A 24,159-nucleotide genomic window follows, 5' to 3' on the forward strand; every position below is an offset into this window, starting at 1 on the left:
TCGTGGGCCAGATTTTTGTTTGAATTTTTAATTTTTATATACAGATGAAACGTTTCATGCAATAGAGCAACAGTGCAAGATAACATGCTACACAGAGAAATAAGAGAACTGCCTGTGCGAGAAGGATCAGAATATATATTTGACAAATTCTGCTCCTATATTTCTAATCCAGAGCCAAAAGGGCTTCTCCACCCCATCTCTACTTTGAGCAACTGTGTGAGTCATCTGCTCAAAAGTCTTCATAAAAGATGCACACACACACACACACACACACACACACACACACACACTCCTCTATTGACAGCTTTAGGCTGTACAGTACAAGTACAGTTGCAAGTGCCATCAGCTGAAAAACCTGCTAATCCCCTAGGACAAACCACAGGGTTCTTCTCTGTTTGGCAGGACCTACCGCATTGTGAGAGCCATTTGTAGAGCAGGGGAAATTCTTATCTGCCTTTGAAACTACTTAAAAATATATGGTCAAATCCTGCCCTCAGCTATATCCAGGTAACACTGTTAGGGATGTAAGATAGGAAATATGAACGTTTCAAGGCACATATTAAAATTTTCATGTCATCTCTTGATGGTCCAGTTTTTCCTGCCATACACCCTTTTTGTACGTTTATTTTGTACGTACATTTATACATACATACTGCCCAGAGGAGCTTTCCATCTACTGACTCCTCTGTGAAATGCTCTGAAATACGAACTTTCATTTCTACCCAGGAGAACTTTTACAATCTTCTCCAATGCCTGATGGAGGGTGTTTGTGCCCGAAAGCTTGCAATTAAAGACTTTTTTTTTTTTTTTTTTTGCAAAAATCTTGCTGGTCTAATAAAAGATATCATCTCTACTACGAGTCCTGATACACACTTTTTGGTCTTTTTCATATTTCATCCCTACATTTCAAAAGACTTTTCAAAGACAGGCAAAATATACCTTGCAACTGGGATCCAATACAACATGCTCTCCCCCTCCCTCTTTTCCTCCCTGCAAACATACCCCATCCCAAAAAGCAGAAAGCTATTTGATGTTTCCAAGCTAGTAATGAATCTCTGTAGCTGATTTAATGCACTGGGTAAATTCATAGTTAGCTTGTTAGTTACCATGAGTCAAGAAGGATGTGGACAGATTGGAAAGAGATCCATGGAAAGCTAAAGAATATATATATTAGAGGCCTGGGAAGCGTGGCTTCCAAGGAAAGGCTGAAAAGGCTAAGATTATTTAGTCCAGAGAAAAGAAGACTGAGGGTGGGCTTGATAACTGTCTTCAAATATCTGAAGGGCAATTAGAGAGAGGATGGAGATGCGCTTTTCTCTGTGGCCATAAGGGACAGGATTAGGAGGCAACAGACTCAAGCTGCAGCAGAGGAAATTTAGATGTGGGATTAGGCGGACCTTTCTGATATGATGGTGTTCGGGTACTGAAACAGGCTACCTGCTACCTCGAGAAGGTATGGCATCTCCATTCTGGAAATGTCCAAGAGCAGGCTAGACAAACACTTGGCTGGGCAGGTTTAGTCAGGGATGACCCTGCTTTGAGGAGGGTCCTGGATTAGATGACCTTGTGAGGTTCCTTCCAGCCCCACTTTCCTGTGATCAGGAAAAAACTTACTTGGATAGTTATGTTAATAGAAACATACGTCATAAATATCATGACCCTAACACAGATCTGAACGGAGCACATTTGGGTTCTCTCAGTAAAGTCCAAGAGAACCCAGAACAATCAGATCATGAATATGTCCTGTGAAAGTAAAAGTGCTTGTTGATGAACAGCATGGGTCCAGGGCATTAGCTGAGGATCTGGAGATCTACCGATTCGCTATGAGAGCACCACTGCATGGGCTACTAAAATAAGATCTCCTAAAATACATGGTAGATTCATGCCAGGCACAGAATTATCCCTCATTAAGGAAGGAGGCCAAAATCTGAAGGAAAAGTTAGTTACAAAGGAAATCAAGGAGTTCAACTTTTCATGGGACTAGCATCTTAAAATGTAAAGAGTACAAGTGGGATGTAACATATTCCTGTTCCTGTTTTGTAAAGAATATAAAAGGTGAACTAACTGAGCTGTGAATAATGTCACTCATTGCTCTCAGTCCTAATTCAGGGTTTATGCTTTTGACACTGCCTGTTTCACTTGATGTAGCAGTGTCCATGGAAAGACCGATAAACTTCAACGGCTGTCAGAAGACAAAAATTGACAAGGAGCATCACCTTTCTTGACTGTTTAAATCCTTTAAGGAAGTGTTGGAGCAATTAGAGAGGGAGTCTAATCTTTGCAGAGTGCATTAACACTCTCCGACCTCCCAGACAATAGATCAGACCTCAGACGCATAATGCTCCCCTAAGGCTTTTTAGCCAGAACATTTGATCTCATAGTCAGTATGAATGTGTTACTGTAGGTATCAGTGTATAAGACATTCTTCACTGTGCATTAAAAGTCCACTATCTCTGGTAGTATCCATACTGCTTTTAAAACCGAAAACAGCAAACCCCTCCTCAGCTATGCAATTGCGTAGTTATCACTTCTCCAATAAATAAAGAAAACCACCCAAGTAGAAGTTCTGATGACTATCGATAATAATAATTTTGTGTCTGAGTCTTTTTCCTCACTGCTTATTTCTCTGCTTGTGGACATAAACACATTTTGACATGGTACTGAGTAATATTTTAGCTAAACAGTTATTTGATAGTCAGTTTTAAGAGTTCAGTTTAACTGAGAGGGAACATGAGTGAGAGGGAATTAGAAAGAGAGGTCTAGTCTACTAAGAAGAGTAAGATGGATAATTATAAATAATCCTCCAAAATGCAGGGAAGAAAGGAAAACTTGCACAAATGTGAGCTGGTTACATCAAGACATCAATTCTTAATGGCCATGTTCTGTAACTGTATTAGTTATGTTTTCCCTTTTAATATTCTAAACAGTTTTTTTAGAAAAATTGCTTAATACAATTTTTAATGGAATTGAATTTTCATGTCATCATATTCTGACAGGGGCCAACTCTGAGCTTCTTTATACAGGCAGTACATTTTTTTTTTTTTTTTTTTTAAACAGCTAACTGCACTCCCACCCACCCTTGAATAATGGGAACTGCAATTAGGATAACAAATATTTTTGCTCTGCAAAGGTCTACATGAGATACCCAGTGAGTTTAAAAATTACAGAAGCATAAGTAGATACAATTTGCAAAATTGTTTGCTTCTCTGCAATTATATAGACAGTACACAAATTAAACATTTTTATCTTTATGAGCCGAGACTTTCAGTTCTGCTTCTCAAAGTTAAAAATATGCCTCAAAATAAAAGAAAAGGTGGCATCTACTTAGTATATTAAAAAAAAGAGAATTCTTCCAAAATTGAAGTATACTTTTAGTCATTTTTTGTAAACTGAACAGCAAGAAAACACAACAACTACTAAATGTCAGCAGTTGGGTTTGATGGAAAGCTGTAGAGCTACTATTTTCTATTAAAATTAAACTTGGAGGACATATGTAGAAAGCAGTGACATCCCATGGAAAGCAATGTAAGGAGTTCTGAACCAAAATTAGCAGAAAACAATAATTCAGGGTCCTTAGTTGGTTGTTGGTTGTAGCCATGTTGGTCTTCTTCGGGTAAATATGATATTTTTTATTAGACCAACTAGGTTGTTAGTGGAGAGTTCTGCTAATAGTCTTCATTCAGTCAGTTGTGTAAGTCAATCCTTTCCTTTGCTAGAGAAAACTTAAGGCGCAAGACTGAAATAAATCAGAAAAAAAAAACCAAACCCACAGACCTGGGGGGAAAAAAATACTATGTTTACATATTCACTAGCACTCAAAAATCACTATATTGTATTAAATATAAAGTTCCCTACACTAAGAAAAATTGGGTTAAAATGTGTCACAAGTAATCTTAAACTGCCTTGATCCTGGTGAAGGGGACAGAGGAGAAGATATTTGATAAGTCAGGTTTACAAAGAGAAGCTTTTAAACTTTTACTACAGAGACAGTAGGTTCTGACTATATTCAACAATATAATCTGTCCGTTTCCCAGAGCTTTACAGTGACATATAGATAAATATAATCTACATCAGAGAGCCAAGGAAAGGAATGTGCTAAAAATACAAATGTACTTGGTATTACAACTTAATTTTGGGTAGTGTAATTATCCGTAGACTAACTTGAACTCAACAACTGTGAAATTCCTGGTTGCTGAATCGAGTCTCAGACATGTGCATCATATTTTAGTTGATGAAAGGAAAACTGAATGGGGGCGGGGGGGGACGACCCAAAACCACCCAGGTAAACAGTCTTTTAAAAAAAAATTATTTACAGTATGATTTCTATCCTAGCCCTCCCTCATGTTCAGAAAAACACATACACTCGCACACAGATATATAGATATAGATACAGATATATAGGTATGGATAGATAGATAGATAGATAGATATCTGTGTGTCCATGTGAATCAAGGAGTCGTATCTAAAATCAAGTCCCAAGGCACATCTGTGATCAACCAAAAAACCCAAAATGTTTCATTACCTTAAAATATGAAACTTCTTCCAGTTGTAACGGTAAGTTTAGCACTGAAGGAATGGGCGAATTAAATTAAAAATAAAAAAATTGTTCAAGTAAAAGAAAACCAGCCAGAAAAATCTGACAAAAAAGCCCCACATTACAGCAAGAGCTTGATCATTCATGAGAGTCTATCGCCACCTACAGGATTTTACTCTCCTTTCGTCAGCCAGTTATAAATCTTCAGGAAAGAGTTTGCTCCAAAACAAGAACCCAAATTTTCAGCTAATGCTGATCAAAGAAAAGCATATAGAGTTATGCTGGTTTACGCCCCTGAATAACTGCAGTGTATATTCTCCCTTGTAAACTTCAGAAGTCTAAACTGCACATTATTTACAGAGGCACTTTTTGTTTTAGATTACATTGGCATTAAAACTAAAGGATTTTTTTTTTTTTTTTGCTTAGTTTTGTTCATTTAAATGAAGACACACACAAAAAAGTTGCTCGTTACAAAATGCCTCAGCTAATGAAAGCAACGATTACGGTCAGCTTTAGTTTGCAATTTTCACATACAGCAAATATGTTGTACCAGTAACCCTGGATCAAAATGAGCTCAAACTTGAGAAAAATCCCAAGAGATTTTGAAAAGGAAACCCCCCCCAGTAATTCTGGGGTTTGCAAAACGTGTCACATTTAGATAGTGATGGGGTTGTATGAACATCTAAATGTGAAACATGGATATGCATGTACAATTATTTGCATGTAATCTTCATTAAACTTAATTCTAGTTCTTTAATTTGACATTAATAGATTTCTGTGTTAAAAAAAATGTACAGATTTTTCAAATCAGAAAGACTCTATAAGTTATTTTTCTTCAGGACCAGATGAGTTGATTTAATTTGCTGCAAGTTTATGCTTTCTACCTATTCATCAACTAGCAAAAAATTATTTTTCCATCTCATGAATTTAACATGTACTCGAGATATGCATACTTTCAGATGAATTAAAAAAAAAATGCAGATCTGCACCAAAAGAAGGAAATCTCTTTTTAGGCACTTTACTATGTCTGTTTTCCTTTATTTCATAGCTAGTTCCTATCAATATGCGTGGAAGTCTGTCCTAGGAGCGAGGTGGGAATATGACCCACTGACTCAAGAACGACCCAGGAGCTGCCACTAAGAGCAGAGCGCTAAATTTCCTTCTGGTGTGAGCAGGCTCTGTAACTCCACTGACAGTAATGGACCTGATCCTGATTACACGGATAGTGAATCTGAACTAATGTCCTTGACAAATAGTTGAAACTCGAGAAGGAAACACATTGTTAAAGGCTGATTTGTGATTAGAACGGTACTAAAAGGACGTAGCGAGCCTGCTAAAACTAGGCAGGTTTCGAAGTCCCGTGGCGCTGAATATACAAATAATACCGGCTTAAGATGAGTGCACAATTTGATCCTGTTGAGAAGAGTGCAAGTTAAATAAATAGGAATTGTGTGATAGTAAAAGAACAAGAATAACTTCCTATAAAATGAGATCCATAACTTCAAAAGACTAAAAAAAAAGTGTGGCAAAAAAGGGCTTCATAAATCAAACTGCTAAAGTACAATACATGATAGCAAACTCTAACCAGACCACAAAGAGGGCTCTCTCTTCATAAACATCAGATCAGGCAGCTAAAATTATTACCAAAGCTCTCTTGTAACTGTCACCTGTGGTGGGTATAATTACAGGCTACTGCTACAAGCACGCCCACGTCATATGGCAATAAAAAGGACCTACAGCTTGCCAAGACCAGGCAGACAATGGAGAACACATACCACCTGACGAGAGCCCAAAAAGATCAGCCAGGGAGACTAATAAAAATGACAGCTTAGAAACAAATGACAAAGCTCAAACCACAAAAAAGGCAATATCAAATTAGCTGGAAATGCAAGCACTGAGCAGGTTCTCCAACAGGTCACAATGCAAGCAGAAAGCCGAGCAGAACTGTTTTCACACACTTCGGGGCCAGGGATTAAGCTCTGAAGAGCCCTCTTCATTTATTTGTTTTTTTCAGTACACAAAATGTTTGCACATTTGTGGCTGGCTTTGTGTGTTGCTGCTAGGTAGCTAAAGGGATAAAAAATAGATATTAGTAATTCAGTTGTGGGGGGGGAAGGGGGGTGGGAAGCGCTCTCTCAAGGGGTTATCTATCCCACGACAGCAATACATTCATCTCTTGCTGCCTTCATTCTGCGTTTGGCTAGTCTACGTGCATGGCTCTCAGTGACCTGCAGTCAATGGGAACTGTGCAGCCTGCGGCAGATCTGGACTTTCTAGACACTGTCTTTAAGCTTCAGGAACACAGACATACAGACATGTGTGCATGCTTCACCTTAATTTTAAAATGCTTCAGTGGACATATGGGGAAAACATAAGGCAAGGACTAGGGCTCTTCTAAGTAACCAGAGCTAAGAGATTTCCCTATGATGAACGCGGGTTTAAAATGCACTGCCCAGAAAGTGCTGCTATTATTCACATGAAGGGGCATAGGTTAGAATCATATTAAGGACTGGTGATACCCCCACCAAAAGCAAGAGCAATTCACAACTAAAGGTGAAAGGGTCCCATCCACAGTGCAACACAGTTAAGTAGACACCAAAGAATGGAAAATATTAGGAATGAAAAATCACTGAGTCAAATTTTGTTTGGAAGGGTAGGTCTATTTGACAAGGATTAAGGGGTTATATACTTTGCACAGGTGTCCTTTGAAACCCTTTACAAGAGGCTACCCAATAGTATCAATTTAGGATGGGCAGATTCTTAATGACATTTGGATTCTGCATTGCAAAAAACTGAAATTCCCTTTTATAGTCAAAGTCGGAGCTGTGGCAGCAATAACAGCCAAAAAGGAGGGTTGAAATATGACCAAATGAAAAAAATGAGACATAGCCCTACAGAGGAAAAAGCGTCAATAAAAGTTCTGCTTCTTTCAAAAACTGAATAGGGATTTTTACTGAAAAAGAAAAAACAGAATCATTGCAAAAGGCAGGCTCACACTCTGCTTTACTTTGGATCTCTTGCCTACAGCTTTTCATGGCTGCTATGCTGCTTGAGGTCCTGCTACAGTTTTAAAGAAACAGCAACACAGCCTCGGAAAGATGGTCTTAAACGGCCACATTGCCTTATTAGAAATATTGCACCCAACTGAAATGTTCTTCTAAATAAAGGGAAACATTTTCACTGTGCTTTCTCTACTTTCTGTTCATGCCAGGGCATAAAACAATCAAGCTGCCTGCAAGAAAATAACCATAGGAAAAAAAACCTTGTATAGACAAGTAAGAAAACTCCATGGTAACTTACTGGAGAGACTTTAAGTTTTTTTTTTTTTTTTAAAAGCAGGAATTGATGACTACATTCTAAGCGTGAGAATTCAGTCTTTTGCTCTGCTGTGGTGGTTAACATTCAAGGACCGGTGGCAATGATATTGCTGATGCGAAGACGCACACAGAAGAGTAAACAAATGTTATTTCCAGCTCTTACAAAAATGCAAGGACAAACAAGGACAAAGTTAATAGGGAAATGGCCACTTAGAAGCTTGCCAGTGTTGTAAACAACAGCCAAAAAACAAAGTTCAAAACAAAGTTTGTGAAAGGTTAAAATGAGCAGAAACGTATGAAAATCAGCTAGCTCTAACTACCCAGAGCACATTCATGGTTCTAGCACAGGGTAGAAGTCCTACACATCTTACTTACTATGCCAACGATACACAGTGGACATGTCTACATATGCAATTCAGCTGAAGGAATAAACTCTGGTGCATATCACCGTATATCACAATACGCACCAGAGTTTATTGCTCCTGGGCCATTTGCACATGCGCCTGGGACCGCAGCACACTGAGCTGGGTTGGAGCAGCCCCAGCTGGCAGGGGAGCTAGGGGGTCAACCTGCCAGCCTGGCTGGTACACAAGGGTGCTCCAGTGCAGGGGCTGGCTAGCAGGCAGCGCCCTCATGTCCCAGCCAGCCCTGCCAGCATCTACATTGCTATGGGATCAATAGCTCTGCCACAGGACAGCACTTGTGTTTACCACAACTATCCTATGGCAGAGCTCATTAGTTTGCTCCAGCCTAATAGCACCGCACATGTAGATGGTGACGTTTTACTGCAGAGCTAATTAGATAACTCCGCACTAAACCTCTTGTTCTGCTTGGAGGTTCACCAGCTCTCTAACATTAGTTATGTAGGCGAGCAGAAGTAACCGAGTAGAGCAAACATGCATGTGTGCCATGTATCTGGTGCCTATACAACAGAACATGTGTGAAACAGGGTCTGTATTTGGCTTGAAAAAGGTTGAGCACTTTGTGGGAGGGGTGTTGCTTGTGTGTGCAGAGTATGGAAAAGGTTTGGAGGCCTATGTAACCTCCAGAAGCTGAGAATTTGAGATAAATTTATTTTTAAAGAAAACAACACTACTGATGAGCCATTAATGCTTCCCATAGAACACGAAACCAATAAACAAGTGGACAGACATTCACTTTTCAGTCCTGAAATGCAGTCATATGCCTGCAGTGGCCCAGACCAGAAGCTGGGTGGCATGAGAGCATGCCTCCCTGCTCAGCTGGAGTAGACAGCTTAGGTCAAAGCTTGCCAGGCTACACTGCAAGGAAGGGCTTGCAGGGCAGGTGCAAAGTATCATGGGATGCTGAGGGACTGGATTAACTTGAATCTGGAGAGGATCTGGTATGGCAGTTCAATAAACTCATTTAACCTACATCAGTTAAACCTAGATGGATGTCACATCCATCTAGGTTTATCTCAAACAGGTTTTGGTCATTTGAAAGAGGTTTATGTGCACTGAACTTCTGTTGTGTTAGAGATTTGAATCGGTTTCCAATTACTTATACTGGTTTATGTGTAATTTCTGTTCCTAGCCTTTATGTACTAACTATCAGACTCAGCTGAGGAAGAGAACTTGAGGACCATGGACTGAGCTAGTCCTGTTACCTCCAGAGGAAATCGTGCCAGGTGAGGACTGGGGCATGCTAACTAAGGTTCGTATATTGCTGCTCCCTAAGTAGGAGAAACATACTCAGCCGAGCCACCTGAGTACTCAACCTGAGCAGTTTTAGTTGTTTTTAACTGTTTATGGTGGCACCCAAATTAGCAATCAATAGGCCAAGTGAGTTACTAGATCATTTGCACAGAGTGTCAAACACAACACTCCACAAAACCCTGCAGCTACCCATCAATATTTGGGGCTGGTTGGTCACGTTTTCAACAACTTGTTTTTCTGCTAATTTGCTAGAAACGCAGCCTGATTTGCAAGTCATCTCAGGGAGCCTTGCTCAATAGGCAGGTTGCTCATTGCAAACCTGCCCAGTTTTCTGCCAGCTCACCTGCCTCGTAACCCAGCAGAGGCTCCAGTGCTGGGGCACCCCTGCCACGGATGGAGCCAGCTGGTCAGGGAGTTTACCAATCCTGGTGATTTGGGGAGCTCTTCCAGTCTCCCTGTTACAGAACCGGCAGCCTTGGAACTTGCGAGTTCTCAGCTGTCGGCTCTGCAGCAGCCGGCCTGGAGGTCCAGGGACAGGTTTGTACCACTCTAAGCTATCCCTGCTAAGCAGACTGCCCCAGAGCCAGAGGACTCCAGATTCCCAGGCCCGCTGGCTCCTTTGGCTGTCGGACTGAAACAGCCGGGGGGACCAGTAGGCTGATCAAGTTGTCCTGGGGTCTCCAGCTTAAGGAAGTTTGACTGGCAGGGCTGTTCCAAAGCCATTACAGCTGCACAGATGTTGATTAAAACTGATACTTATTCTTACCCATTTTGCTGCTGCTTGCCACCCACTTTACAGCAGCACTAAAACTGATCAGAAGTTCTGAGTTTCAGCCAGCAACACCATGACACATGCCTTCCCCGTCCTTCCCCATACTGAACCTCAGCCAAAGAATTATAAGCAGCAGCCCTTCAACATTACTCAAATAGATATTGCCCACACTTTCTGCCATGCACCAGTCAACGTGACCTAGGGCACCAGTTTGGTCTGGGCCTGGGAAGTTTCTTTCACCAGCCCCCACCTGGGAAAGCAGGCCTGGCTTTCAGAGGCACAAGACTGAAATGACAGCGCATGCTGCTGAGAAGACTGAGGCACTGGGACAGTGTAACAGAGAAGGACAAAAATTGGGCAGAGAGGATCAGAAGTGAAGACTGAGGCTCCAGCTTGGTGCTACAGTAGCTGATTTGCCATATTATGTCTGGTGTACTCAGCATCTCTTATTACTTCCCATGAAACATTTTAAAGTGAATGTACAGTAGTAAAAAGCAGTCAATATGTCCTTTTAATTTGCACTAGATTATAGGTTTTTTTTAATGCAATTACTATAATTTCATTAAATGGCATAATTACCATTAATGCATGGAAAACTGTCGATAGAAGATGTAATTATGTTGTATAAAATCACAAGCGCAATGTGCAATGATGCATGATTCCTTATAAAAATCATTCTGTGACCAAAATTAGCTTTTAAAATATTTTAAAAATACACATTATATAGCAGGCTTGATTAATTTCACATTATAAGCTTGACTTCCATGACCAAACTGGTGGGGCTTTTTATGAATTAAAAAAAATGGTAAAAAAAAAAGAAAAGCATTTGAAAAATTAAGCCATATACTATTTATATGACAGGAAAAACAAACAAGTGGTGTGCAGACACTTATGTAAAACTGCTCGTAGGCAGACAACTAGATTCCAGGCTGAAGACAGGAAATATTAATTTATGAAACCAGTGATAATCTATGGGACTGATATTTAAGTGGATAACTATTTGATAAGGGAAAGGCATAAGAGAGACCAGTGGGTGAAAGGTAAAGCCAGACAAATTTAAATTAGAAATTAGACACTTTTTTTTTTTTTTTTAAACAGCAAGTGCAAGCCACTACTGGGAACAAACAACCAAGTGAAAAAATTTCCCCACCTTTTGGTGTTTTCAAATCAATGCTGGATGCCTATCTAGAAGATGGGTTTTAACCAACCATACCATTTAATGAAGCCAGGCATGTGACAGGTTAAAATCAAAAGGCTGACAATAGATGAGAGATCAGACTAGATTATCTAACAGGCCCTTCTGGTCTTAGACTGTGAAACCTCTGGAACATCTGCCTATAAGGGTGAGAACCTTTCCAGGACCTCTTCCTACCCATGCATGCTGAAACCTTGCTAGAAGTACAGGTAACTTGGATGAAAACAGACTGATGCTCCTAGCTGCGTGCAGGTGTTGTCAGTGGCTATTTTGGTGCTGCAGTCAATGCGGGGGGGAAAAAAAAAAAAAAAAAAAAAAAAATCAATAAAAAGTCAGCACACTACTTCACCAGCCACCTTACTTTGACCTTGCACTGACTCTCTGAATTGAACCCCACGTGAAATATTATCTGATATTAGATCCTTCAGTAACTGTGTTCTGAGAAGTAAGAAGGAAAAGGCAAGTGGTCTCAAATGGATTACAACTCCCTCTCTAGTTTTTAAGTTAAAATCTGCAGTGGCCTTTTGGAAAGGGAGGGTGGGACAAGCTGAGCTGAAGCTGACCTACGAAATCAACTCCTTGACTGTTTCGCTTGGCTTTCTGAGGGCATGCAAACAAGATAGCTGAAACAAGTTTATACTGATAGCTTTGTTGGGGAGGAGGGAGGGGTGTTATGGCCCATTTTTATTTGCAAAGCCTGGGCAGTATAAATAGTTTTCACTCTGCACCTGATAAGCTGCCAACTCGTATTTATAACTGGGAACACTAAAACACACTCTGAGAAGGATAGTACTAGCACTTTAATAGATTGATTTCTAACTAATTTTAAAATAGCTAGTTTTAATATTTGGTTTTAGACGACAGTTACTTTCCGTTATCTTCACATTTTGCAGTCACGTATCTCTTGTCCTCCTACCATCTTTCCCTTCTATGTGGGAAAACAGTAAGAGCAATAGAGCGCACAGTAGGAGGAAGTTTGGAACAAATCTCTCTAGTTTATCTCAATCCCACCTCTCTAAACAGACCCTGAATGATCACTTTTCATTCCCTAAACCTAAAGGTTACCTCTGTCTTTGTTTGCAGCTTTCCTTATGTTCCAGCTTCTTTTCCTTCATTCACTAACATTGCTACATTTCTCTGTGGTCTAGAGACACAGACACATCTCCAAGTTTGTTTCAGGCCCCAGTTCATCAAACTGATTAAGCATGGATCTAACTTTACTCAGGAACCATCCTCCATCAAGGCCTTAGCCATGTAGAGCCAAGATTTCATAATCATTTTCTCTTTGCAGTTCCTGTGTGCACAACCATGCCATTCCTCCTGTGCACACATGCACACTTGCTTCCCCCATAGGTCTCATCCTACCTTCACATGCAAAATACACAAGGACTTGCATCTCAGGACCACAGCTAAACAGCTGCAGCCAAGTTTCCAAGGACCCCAAGGTTTCAAAGTATTCAAAGACAACAGCTGGAAAAGAGTTATTCTCTTTTCTTCATCTTGGCGCTTTCCACTCCACATCACATGGCAAGGTGCATCAATTAATAGCTCAAGCTGAAGATGGACTTTAAGAGGCGAGGCCTCGCCTTTCAACTCTGGCATGCCTTTGAATCTGGAACCATTCGAGCAAACTGTGCACGCTATTTAAACGAGTTATTTAAAAGACCCAAACACCCCTTCTTTCTCTGTGCCCTTGCCTGCCAGTCAGCCCTTCTCAACCTGCAGGGTGAAAGACATTTCCTCCGTCTTTCTTCCGTGCTTCATTCACACAGGGATGGCTCACTTTACTTGTTTGTAGCAAATACACGGTAAAGTGTTTTCCTCAAAAGAACCTTAAAGCAACTCGTAATTCACAGGCAGAAAAGGAGGAGGACGCTTGGCGATGTGGCTGTTATTTTCTTTAATAAACACTCTACTCAAAAACTTTTTTCTCCCCTGTCTCCGGACCACCGCAAAACAATTTTGCAACCTTTAATGGCATGCCAGCCATTTCAAGCATGAAGAAAATGTCACACTGCAGAATAAAAAAAGCATGAGAAATCTCTTTGTGCTTGAGTGGATTATGACAAAGCTGAAAACAGGGTGTTTTCAGAGGAAAAGGAATAGAGTTGAAAACTGGGACAGGCAGGTGGGGAACTTGGCTTTTAGATCTCTGCCCACAGCAGGACTTGCTGACAAAACGGTTTTATTCTTGTAACTATTATGGGCTGGAGGGTGGACTTGCACAAGACAATGTCACTTAAGTGCAACAGGATGTGCAGTACACCCAGAATCAAAGGGGTGTAGCAAGCATTGTTAAAGCACTGTAAAATGCAGTCTCGCTGACATTAAAGATCAAATGGAAAAGACCTATTATCTCATCTTGTCCCATCAGGAATGGATTACTTCTCACAAACTGTCCCTCCAAGGCTTTAGCTCCTCTCTCAGAACAAGGCAGACAAGTTACAAGGTCGCCGCACTCCCTTGTCACTACTTTCGTCCAGGTTTGGTGATCTGTAGTTGGGGGGATTCTGGGCCAGCAGATCCAAGTAAATACAGATACACTTGTCCTCATAGTTGTCACCCACCTTTCTGGGTAAGCCAATGGTTTAGCAGATGGTTCAGCATACCTATCCCCTCTTATACAGACCTGCCAGCAGACCCTTAATTTTGTGCTTTGATATGCAAGCCTCCTCCACCAGAAGTCATTGCAACGATTCAAGGAGTGAAGAGGGCCTCTGTTGTGAGTGAAGAAAGGGCTGGATTGCTCTATGGGGCTTTCCTTCAGATCTGCCCTGCACAACAGGTCCCTGAGGACAACTACAGGTGTATATAACAACAGCAACCCCACAAACTATGTGGGGTTCCAGATTGAGGGTCAGAGCAGAGACTGTAATACCCAAGACCTTACATAAGTTTGTCTGAACCAATATGAAAAAAAAAAAAATTGCTTACCACAAAAGCTATCATACTTCTAACTGTTGATTCCCAGAGAAAGCAGCTTTTAAGGAACTGTATTGTTTTCCATATTGCCATGGTGATTTTTTTCACCCGGTTAACATTTCTAGATAAGATCTGAGAAATGGGGATAAGGGAAAAAGGGGGGAGAAAAAAAAAAAACACTTGATTAAATGTTATACATTTCTACTTTGCTTTAGGAACACGGACAGTTTAAATTATAAAGATATAAAGTTCTAGATGTAGGCTTAAGTTTCAGAGAGACTCTCCCACTACTGTGTGCTTTCATACTGCCCCCAAACTTTTCAGAACTTCTCTTTCACCTTCCATAGGAAGTCAGAAAGTCTGGTCCATCCTTCAATTTTTAATAAGCAAAAAAAAAAAAAAAAAATCTTATTTGAATTTATCATAAAATGAATTCTTTTCTCCAGGATTTCTGGATTAGTCTATACATATTCAGAGAAATATAAGACCATGACAGTATCAAACCAGAAAGGACATTCCTTTAAAAATGTATAAAGTTTAATTGATTTAAAACACCATGACATTTCTATGGTATCTTCTTGGTTTGATCTGTTGAACAAGGAATTAAAAAAAAAAAAAAATCCATGAACTGCACAATAAGCACATGTGCTAAGACTCCTTAATTAGGACACAGATGAAATCTTTGGGTAGAGGCAATATCTTTTATTAAGCCAAGTAACATAGCTGCAAAAAGGTTGTAGCAACCTCTAGGAAAACAGCAAAAGTTGTAATAACTTTTTACAACTATTTAGTTGGTCTAATAAAAGATATCACCTCTACCCAAAGATTTTGTCTGCCTCTGTGCTTAGACAAACATGGCTACAGCCCAGATTCCTTAATTATGTGGGGCTTTTTTTGTTTTGTGTTAACTTAAAGAGTGGGATGATTTACCAGACTACAGCGTCAAACTGGATAAGGGATCCAATGCACAGTAATGCCAATGAGCATTCTCACTTTCAAAAATGGGCACAGAATTGACACCTGTGCTCAGTGTTTCCATGTATTAAAGTTCTGCACCTGTACATCATTGAATTGCAGACAATTAGGCCGGGAAAGGAACGCAGGAAGTCATCTACTTCAACCACCTGCTCAAAGCAAGACCCTCCCCAACTAGATCACCCCAGCCAAGTGTTTGTCTAGCAGGGTCTTAAAAACCTCCAAGGATAGAGATTCCACCACCAATTTGGGTGACCTGTTCCAGTGTTTTACCACCCTCCTAGTGAGGATTTTACTAATTAGGGTGACCATATGTCCCTGTTTAGCCAGGCTGGTCCCAGATTTCAGAGGCTGGTTCCAGGCAGCTATTGAGAATTAAAAGGGCATCCTGGAAATGCAGGGGTGCAGTCTGGCCAGGAATTAGAGTGATGGGGAGCCTGCCTGCCCAGCATGCAGCCCTGCCCCCACCAACTTGTGGGAATGCCATGGGGAAGGGATTTCCACATGGTCAGCCGATTTCTAACGTCTAAACTAAACTTCCCTTGCTGCAACTTGAGCGTGCATCCTAGCATAAGTGTACTGAAGAGGCTACTGGAAAAAGCCTACCAAAGAGAGACAAGAATGGGAGCCATACCTTCTTGGAAAACCTGCCCCTGTCTTCGATGAAGCGCTTTTCTCTTGGCGTGAAGGTTCTCTTGCATGCTTTTATCTGGAGAAAATACCTTGTATTTAGAATACTGTCATTTAAACTCAGCATCGGCATATAACCAGGAGCAAAAGACTTTAACCTTCAGCTCAGCAGACCCTTGCTACTGTGTTTTTGCACAACAGCCACCAGCTTTCTGTGGGAACCTATGTTGTATGCACAATCTTGTTCCCTCTCCCTTACCTTCAGGGGTATGAAATGCTGTGCAGTTTAAGCACCGGGTGTTGTCAATGCTAACATGAAGGCTACACAACCAGCTCCAGCTAATGAGGCAAAGGAGAAATTACTGGTGATAGAGAGAGGGGGAAACAGGAATGTTTTGCTACTTCTGTAACCCATGGCTGCATGGTGTAGAGCAAAAGCACCAGGGTAGAAGGTCTCCTCTGCTGTTGCCACCCTGTGCATTTGTATTACCCACTTTCCAAATGCTGGTGATCCCCATAGAAAAGTAAACAAAGAAAATGCGAGCTGAAGATCATATTCCCCAAATCCTCTAGTTGAACCTGTGTATTTAATACTTGTCCATTGAAAGGGACATCGAAAAATAGCCAAAAACATATTTCAAGTCCTGTGATGGCTCGAATCAGAATCTAGTAATGAGTCATTATTTCTGTTCAACGGCTGCCCCAGAAACAGGGAACCTCAAAAAGAGCACCCATCACTGCTCTCTACAGTGACTCCCAAACCCCGAATCCAAACAAGATGGGATAAATTCCTATGAGCCATTACAAAAAGTGAAATTTTGCTTCCAGCATCACAGTAAGGAAAAAACAGACAAACAAAGAAACAAAAAAAAGGCAATAAGAGAGGATTCATATTCCACACAATGACAGCAAAAATAAAATAGGGTTTCATTCAGTAAGAGATGATTAAGCACAAGTAGCTGAGTCAGCCTTACGTGCAAGCACACCACTTTGGTGTCTGGGTTATTCTCCTGTCAACACCCTCTGAAGCAGAAATTGTGGCTCAGCTTTTTGGGAGGAAGTAGGAGTTAAAAGTCATCTGTAATAATCAAGATGTTAACTCCTCTTTTGGCTGCAAATTAAACCCCGGTGTGCAATGATCCACACCTCTTCCCAAGAACGCTCTGGTCATTCTCAGTCCAAAGCTGCCATTTCATTGCCTCATCCATTTGGATGGAATGTTATAGCACTGTGATCTGCCAAAACTTCTTTAAAAAAAGGGCAATAAACTCAATCCCTCCCTCCAGATGCAACCAGGTCAAGACCTTATCTGTGTGGTTCCTGCATTCTCTCTTTGCATTTGCAGAGCCAGGAATCCTAGTTCCTTATGTAAAGGATGCGTGAAGAAAACAAAACAAAACAAAACAATAAAAAGACAGTTAAAACTTACCGGATTAAACAGAACATCCAACTCCAAGTAAATTAATCCTTTAGAAGACTGTACCAAGCCTTTATTCTTCAGCATGTAACAACTTTGCTGCCCATTTCTAATCTAGAATTGAAGAAGAACATATCAGTATTTTCTCTCTGCTATACATAAAAATACTCTTTCCAACAACAATCCCTCACAAATCTGACAATATAATCAAAGGCTGAAATGCAAAATGACCATTGGATTGGAGACCTATAAAACTGGAGATTAAAGCTATTATGGCCAAACTTTAATTTACAGACCCTCTATTTTATAGTAGCACAGTGCAAGCAATAACCAGTCTGAGAATTCTGCCCTGGAAGCTAGGGAGCTGATGGGAAGTAATCAGGCTCTGTTAGTATAGGTTTAAAATGGCATTTTTCTTCCAAAGATCAGAAAAAGAAACACAAGCAACAAAACACCCCCACTGTCCTCACTCTAAACCCTGCAACACACACAAATATACCTCTTCTTGTTTTACTGAAAGGTTGTCCAAGACAATTAATTGGTTTAACCGGAGTGAGCAATAATGTAACAAATGTTCTAAATAAACTAATTCATGGAAAAGACTTCCCCTGCACTAGGTTTCAGATGTCATTTCTATGCTCTAATCTGCCTGTTGGCCCTGTCCTGTTCAATGTCCATGAAAAAAAAAAAAAAAAAAAAAAAAGCCCATCTCCCTTACCATTTTGTAAACTATTTGGCTCAAATTAAAAGCATTCTCTCTTCAGAAGTGATGGCAGAATTGTATTTATTATACACAGAAGGATATGTATTGATTAAACATTTGGCTTTTTAGGAAGCGGACCAGTTAATTCTAAACAGCAACAACATAAAAACGGCAGCATCCCAAAGAGCTCCATTTGGGGACTGTAATGATCAAAGATTAAAGATAACAGAGGAAATTCAAGGGCATGAAACTGCAACCATATTTAAAATAGCTATTGCTGCTGCAATGTTTATTCATATAAACCACAGTGGAAATGAGTAAGGGGAAAATGGCATAATGGGACTACATGGTGATTTCACATGACAAGGGAGAGGTCATTTTCCTTCCCTGGGTTGTATTACCTCTTCTGCACAGAAGAGAGTTTCAACAGCTAAATGGTTTTCCCGGCTAATGGCTCAAGGGAAGAGGGCCCTCTGTAACAGACCAGTCTGCATCCTCACCAGTGTCCAAACAGGAATTTCACTTTCCATTACTGCCGTCATCCAGAGCTTCACTTGATAGGGTGTTGTGCAGTCGTGTGCAAGAAATAGGGCACTGGGTCAAACTGATGTGGGGTCAATTTTGCTTTCTTTAAAAGAGAGTTGCAGGTCATACACAAAGGAGGTCAGCTCCTTCTGAGACTGATGACAGATAAGCTACTTCGCAACCTGCCGGTTGAGACAATGCTGTCAAATATGGACCCACAGGTATTAGTGCCGGTGTGATGTGTATGCCTCATATTCTGGGAGGACATGGAGTGGAATGTGAGCTGCTGCATACTGACAATACAGGTGCTGAACTCCTGGACTTTGTCCCATAGAAAGTTCTGATATTTCAAAAGTTTAACACTTTTAAAATCCCATATGAAGACAAAAACCATATCAAAACATCACACTTTTTGTTGCAGAATGAAAAAAAGTGTTGGGTTTGGGTTTTTTTTTTTTTTAATTTGGAAACATGCATCAGAAAAATAAGATTTTATTTTAATTTTCCCCATTAGAAAATTCCACTGAAATCAAGGGTTTGTTTTGTTTGTTAGCTAGATCCCCTCCTCCCTCTAAGGGGACGAGGACACACACACACACACACACACGGCATTCCACAGACTTCAACCAGCTGTACCAACATCTGTAAATTAAGACAACTGTGGGAAGCCCGTATGTCTTTTTAAACATTGCTCTGGATGTTTTCACCTACTTCCTTCAACAGGAAACTTTCCTTCACTATATTTCTCACTCCATACACCCACACCCTAATGCTTTACACACTCCTTACAGACAGCTGACATTAAAAAAAAAAAAAAAAAAGAGTAGAGGGCAGCTGGAAAGGGAAGAAAAATGTTACACACACAATCTTAGGTTTTCTGGGTGGGGAGGCAGCGCAAAGGAATGGCCTCCCAAGTCTGCTTCACTGAGTCCTTCAAACTGTGGCAACCTCAGTCTGTAGAAACAATCATGTAAGAAACCTGAAAACGGTATTCCAGCAGTGTGGAGAGTGGTTTCTCTTTCTACTTTTAAAAGAAAAGTTCCAAAGTGCTGAAAGATTTGACCATGTTTCATCACCCTTTCTTGACAGCAGTAAAGGCATATCAAACTTCACAAGACAATGGAGAAGAATGGATCGAGGTGCTTCATCTCCCTGAAGATCCCTGGCCATCTGGGCTCATGGTGTTTGGATCCTGGGACTGGGGGGCTAGATTGGAGCATCCTTAGAAATGCAGCGTACATATATGTGAAACATGCACAACAAATAATGCTCATTTATATTTTTTCTTCATCAAGAGCTAAAAAAATGAACAGTGAAATAATGAATAGATGTGACGGTTCCTAGAACCTTTCGGGTATCCTTTTTTCTTTGTTTTTTTCTCTGCTAAGAGGGAGTTAAAGCATCCCTGACAATAACCTAGTCTAACTCAAAAAGGGAGACAGCCACCCTTGGGGTAGGAGCTCCAGTGGAGAAAGAGCAAGGAGCTTGAATTGAGACGGTGCAGTTTGTGTCCAGGAACCCAGAAGAATTTGCTATTAAAAGGGGGCAAGAGGTACAGGGGCCTCTTCTGCCTCCTGGAAAGAAGGTGAAGGTTTTGCTTTATTCATGTATTTGTTTGTTCAGGGGCAGGGGCTATTGCTTGTATTAAGAAGACTGGCTCAGGAGTTCCCAGGGGAGCAAAGCCACCCTGCAAGGCAGCAAGCACATCAACCCGCTGATACCTGCCAAGGACTTCTCTTTACCTTGTCTGGCCCAAGGACAGGCAATTAATTACAGCTTTTAAAAATCTAACAAAAGAAAGCATCGAGGATGGTTTTACTACATACGAGGAAGCAGACACACAGAGTCTGAAGAAGCTGCTGCTCTTGCTAAAACAAGAAGGTTTGATTCTGGTGTCACCCCATTTTATATTCTCATAGTATCACTGACGTCAAGGGGCTTCCTCTTGGTGTACACAGCGAGATGAATCACATGATGGAGGTGCAATGAGCTAGGACCCAACACGAAACTCCATAATGCTGTGCAAAGGTTGTTATCAAAAAGTGTTTTCTCTTGTTATATTAAAAGGTTGTTTTTAAAACTGCATAAGTGAACTATCACACTGTCATAATACAGTTCAACGATAAGCACTATGAGTTTTCTTTGTTATTCTTCATTCTAACATTTTGGCTTGTATTACAGCATCGATCTCTCCAGCAGGCTAAGGAAGTATAGGTTGGATGAATGGACGGTCAAAAATGGCTTGCTAATATAACCTGAATCTGCTTTCCACTAGTTTGTAGTCATTATTCCCAGTTATTCCTAGAAGTGCCCTGGTAAATAGTGCATCTCCAATTCTCTATTGTCTTCCCTTGATAAACTTATAGGCTGCTACAAGGTCTCCCCTCAGTTGTCTCTTGTGAAGTCTGAAGAGATCCAGATCCCTCAAACTCCCCTCGTAAGGTCTTGCACAGAGCCACTAATCATGCGAGTGGCCCTCCTGTGAACCCTCTCCTGATTTTCCACATCCCTCTTGAAGTGCGGTGCCCAAATCTAGCCACAGTACTATGACTGCAGCCTGACCAGCGCTGCGTAGAGGGGGAGCATCACCTCCCTCAATCTGCTGATCATGCATCTACTAATGCTCCATAAGGTGCAACTGGCTTTGTTGATGGCTTCCTTACACTGCCAGCTCATGTTCACCAGGCAATAATAGCCTGGTGAAATATTAAGCATTTATACTGATTCCCTGTTCTCTAACCTTCAGCAAAAAAATATGGAGGGAAAAAGCAAGAATTGGCTATGCAGGACTTACCAAATGTAGAGTATAAAAAACACCTTTTTTGATGCATCGGTAGCATACTAACCCTGTTTGATTCAACACGTGCAAGAAGGAGTTCCACTCCCCTTGATTGCATGGAAATAAAAAGGTAGCATCCCTCAACAGACTACAGAAGAAAATGCACAGGACGCTTTCAATGCAGTACATCTTCAAAGAAGGTGCTGGAGGCCTACTTTTTTTTTCCTCCTTACTGTTCTTTTTCTATCCCCAAATCTCTAAAAAATAAAAAAATAAAAAAAAATAAAAAAATAAAAAAAAATAAAAGGCTAAACCTAGCTCCTTTCATTTTGGGCCCACTTGGTTCAACTCTACGCGTTTTTCACTGCCAACTTTCCTATCCACAGCTGTTCCTTACAGCATTTTCTGCAGCTACTGAAAAAGTGAATGGAAACACCATGAAATCCTAGAAAGGTTATAAAGTCTAAAGACATCAGACCTACTAACTGACTAGGCCCTACAAGCACAATCATTTCTGCAATGTGCCTGGTATCACAAGGACATCACACAACAAGCTCGAGGGCTTGATAACGGGACTTGGTTTGGGCAAGCTCCAAAAGAACGCTGAATATATCTATGCACGTGGGTGAAGAGAAAATAAAGGAAATGTTCCTATCTGTCTGTCCTACACATGCTAACATGTGTACACATCTTTCTAATCTAAATCTGGAAATGTCTGACCCTTGAAGAGAAGCAAGTAAAGCTACTCACTTATTGGCACTATGTTTTACACCCTGATGGATTCTAATGAGGGAATGTTTGCACTGAGGAGAGTCTTCATCACGTACAAGTTTTATGGTTAGACATAATCACCAGCAGAGAGTGCCTGTAACAGTGATTCGGCACAGACGGCAGGAAAGCCCAACACATCGACTTGCTCTTTTTTGTAAGGTCTGAGGACAGATAGGATGCTCTATCCAAGTATGTTTTCATTTCAGGTAGATTGATGTGCTACACAGGAAAAAGATCTAGCATCCTCCCATACAGCTCTAAAAAAAAAAAAACCAAACAAAAAAACCCCCCAAAACCCCTAATGACTAATAGAAGATGAAAATGACTCTGTGAGGCCCAAAGACTCCTCCAATATTATTTGCTTCCTCCCGTTATATTTCATTTCCCTTAGCAGAAGTATTATTCTTTAATGTTATAATATTTACAACATTTAATGTTATAATATTTACCTAGCAATGAAGCTCCAACCATCTGCGGTCTGCTTTATCCAAAGACTCCTCTGCATTGTCTTACTAGGTCCCTTGTCAGGTTAGGTACAAGGAAAAGCACTGTGCAAATACTTACAACCTTATCCTTTTAACTCTGCCTTATCCTCTTTTAAATCCCTTGTCAGGTTGGGTACAAAAACTGCCATACAACAGGTGCTAAACCAACCTAACGACTATTGTTATACTGTTCTCCTAGTGACCTACTGTCCTAAACACACAGCTTACTTGCTTCATTCACATTGTGCCTTTTAGACTCTAAACTCTTTGGGGACTCAACATTTACCTAATAAATCATCATTATGATACATACAAATAATTCTTCTAAAATTTCAAACAACAGGAACCTCCAATATGCACTCCCTCCCATTAAGCACACGCAGAGGTCAGCTCTCAACTTCTACTATTACTTTCAGCATCTAAACTAGGCTTCTGAACAAAGCTAGTTGAAAATTAAGAATTTCTATCCCATAAGAAATTCCAACGTTTTGAAATATATTTGCGTCCTTGTCCTCTTCATCCCATGAAGAACCATACTGGGAAAGAACGTCGTGGAGGAGGCTGTTCAGGCTCCAAATGCCCCAGGCTTCATAGCAGCCCTTTGGTGGCATGGGGTAGCAGACCCAATTTAGGGCTGGTCCTAGACATCACTCAAGCTTATAGTAAAAGACATCTCTAGAGCTGCCACAATCTCAGACGTAGAAAGGTGCACCTTAGCTGCTCAATCTTCCCCCAAACACATTATCAGCTCAGTATTTTTCAACCAGAATGCTGTAGCACCCTATAATGTTGCAGATTGTTTTCAGGGTACCCCTAGCTGCCACCTCTATATTAGCCAGGTTAGGTGTGCAAACACTGACACATGGTTCACAAGTTAAACCCGAAGATTTCAAATAGGAATCCATAATGTCAAAAATGTTCTGACCTGCTTTGGTTTATCCAAGTTCTTTACAAACAAATGGCTCTATTATTTTTCTGTAGTCAAAAAAATGAGCAAAAGCTAAATGCTAGCATTTTCCAAGGGGATGCCTTGTAACTAAAAAGGTTGAAAACCACTGCACTAGTTTGTCTCTCCAAATGAGCGGTCCCAATCTCTGTGTATGGGGTGGGGGGAAACATCTAAATGCAATGAGGGTTTCCAAAGTTCTTCATGTCAGTCTACAAGTATGGGTTGAGTTTCTTTTGAATTAATGAATATATTTGCTAAACTGTTTCTACAAGCATCCCTGATCAAACATGCGACTAAAACATGGTACTGCTGTCAGTAGCCAATGCTAAACCTATTAAGTAACAACTTCACTGAACACTTCACAATTTTAATGAAACAGTAAAAGCTAAGATTGAAGATGGATATGATGCAAGACTCTCAGCAGACAAGACCCTTGCACGGGAAACAGTGTTTTTTCATTGCTCGTCTTGAAAAAATATGATGTAGTGAGACTTTTTGCATTGATTTTA

General features: G+C 40.6%; 1 protein-coding gene across 3 annotated transcripts in view; it reads right to left on the reverse strand.

Moving 5' to 3' along the window:
- The window catches only part of MCTP2 (multiple C2 and transmembrane domain containing 2), a 172,715-nt gene that overhangs the window by 45,829 nt on the left and 102,727 nt on the right, over positions 1 to 24,159 (reverse strand). For all 3 annotated transcript variants that reach the window (XM_090028968.1, XM_090028966.1, XM_090028969.1), the window contains 3 exons: positions 17,451 to 17,552; positions 16,026 to 16,100; positions 14,429 to 14,548 (listed from right to left, as the gene is read on the reverse strand). In XM_090028968.1, coding sequence (XP_089885094.1) covers positions 14,429 to 14,548; positions 16,026 to 16,100; positions 17,451 to 17,552 — 297 coding nt within the window. The remainder of the gene's footprint in view (positions 1 to 14,428; positions 14,549 to 16,025; positions 16,101 to 17,450; positions 17,553 to 24,159) is intronic.

This window comes from Crocodylus siamensis, chromosome 15 (assembly GCF_052110815.1).
Source record: "Crocodylus siamensis isolate JL-2025a chromosome 15, ASM5211081v1, whole genome shotgun sequence".
In the NCBI taxonomy this organism is placed as follows: domain Eukaryota; kingdom Metazoa; phylum Chordata; order Crocodylia; family Crocodylidae; genus Crocodylus; species Crocodylus siamensis.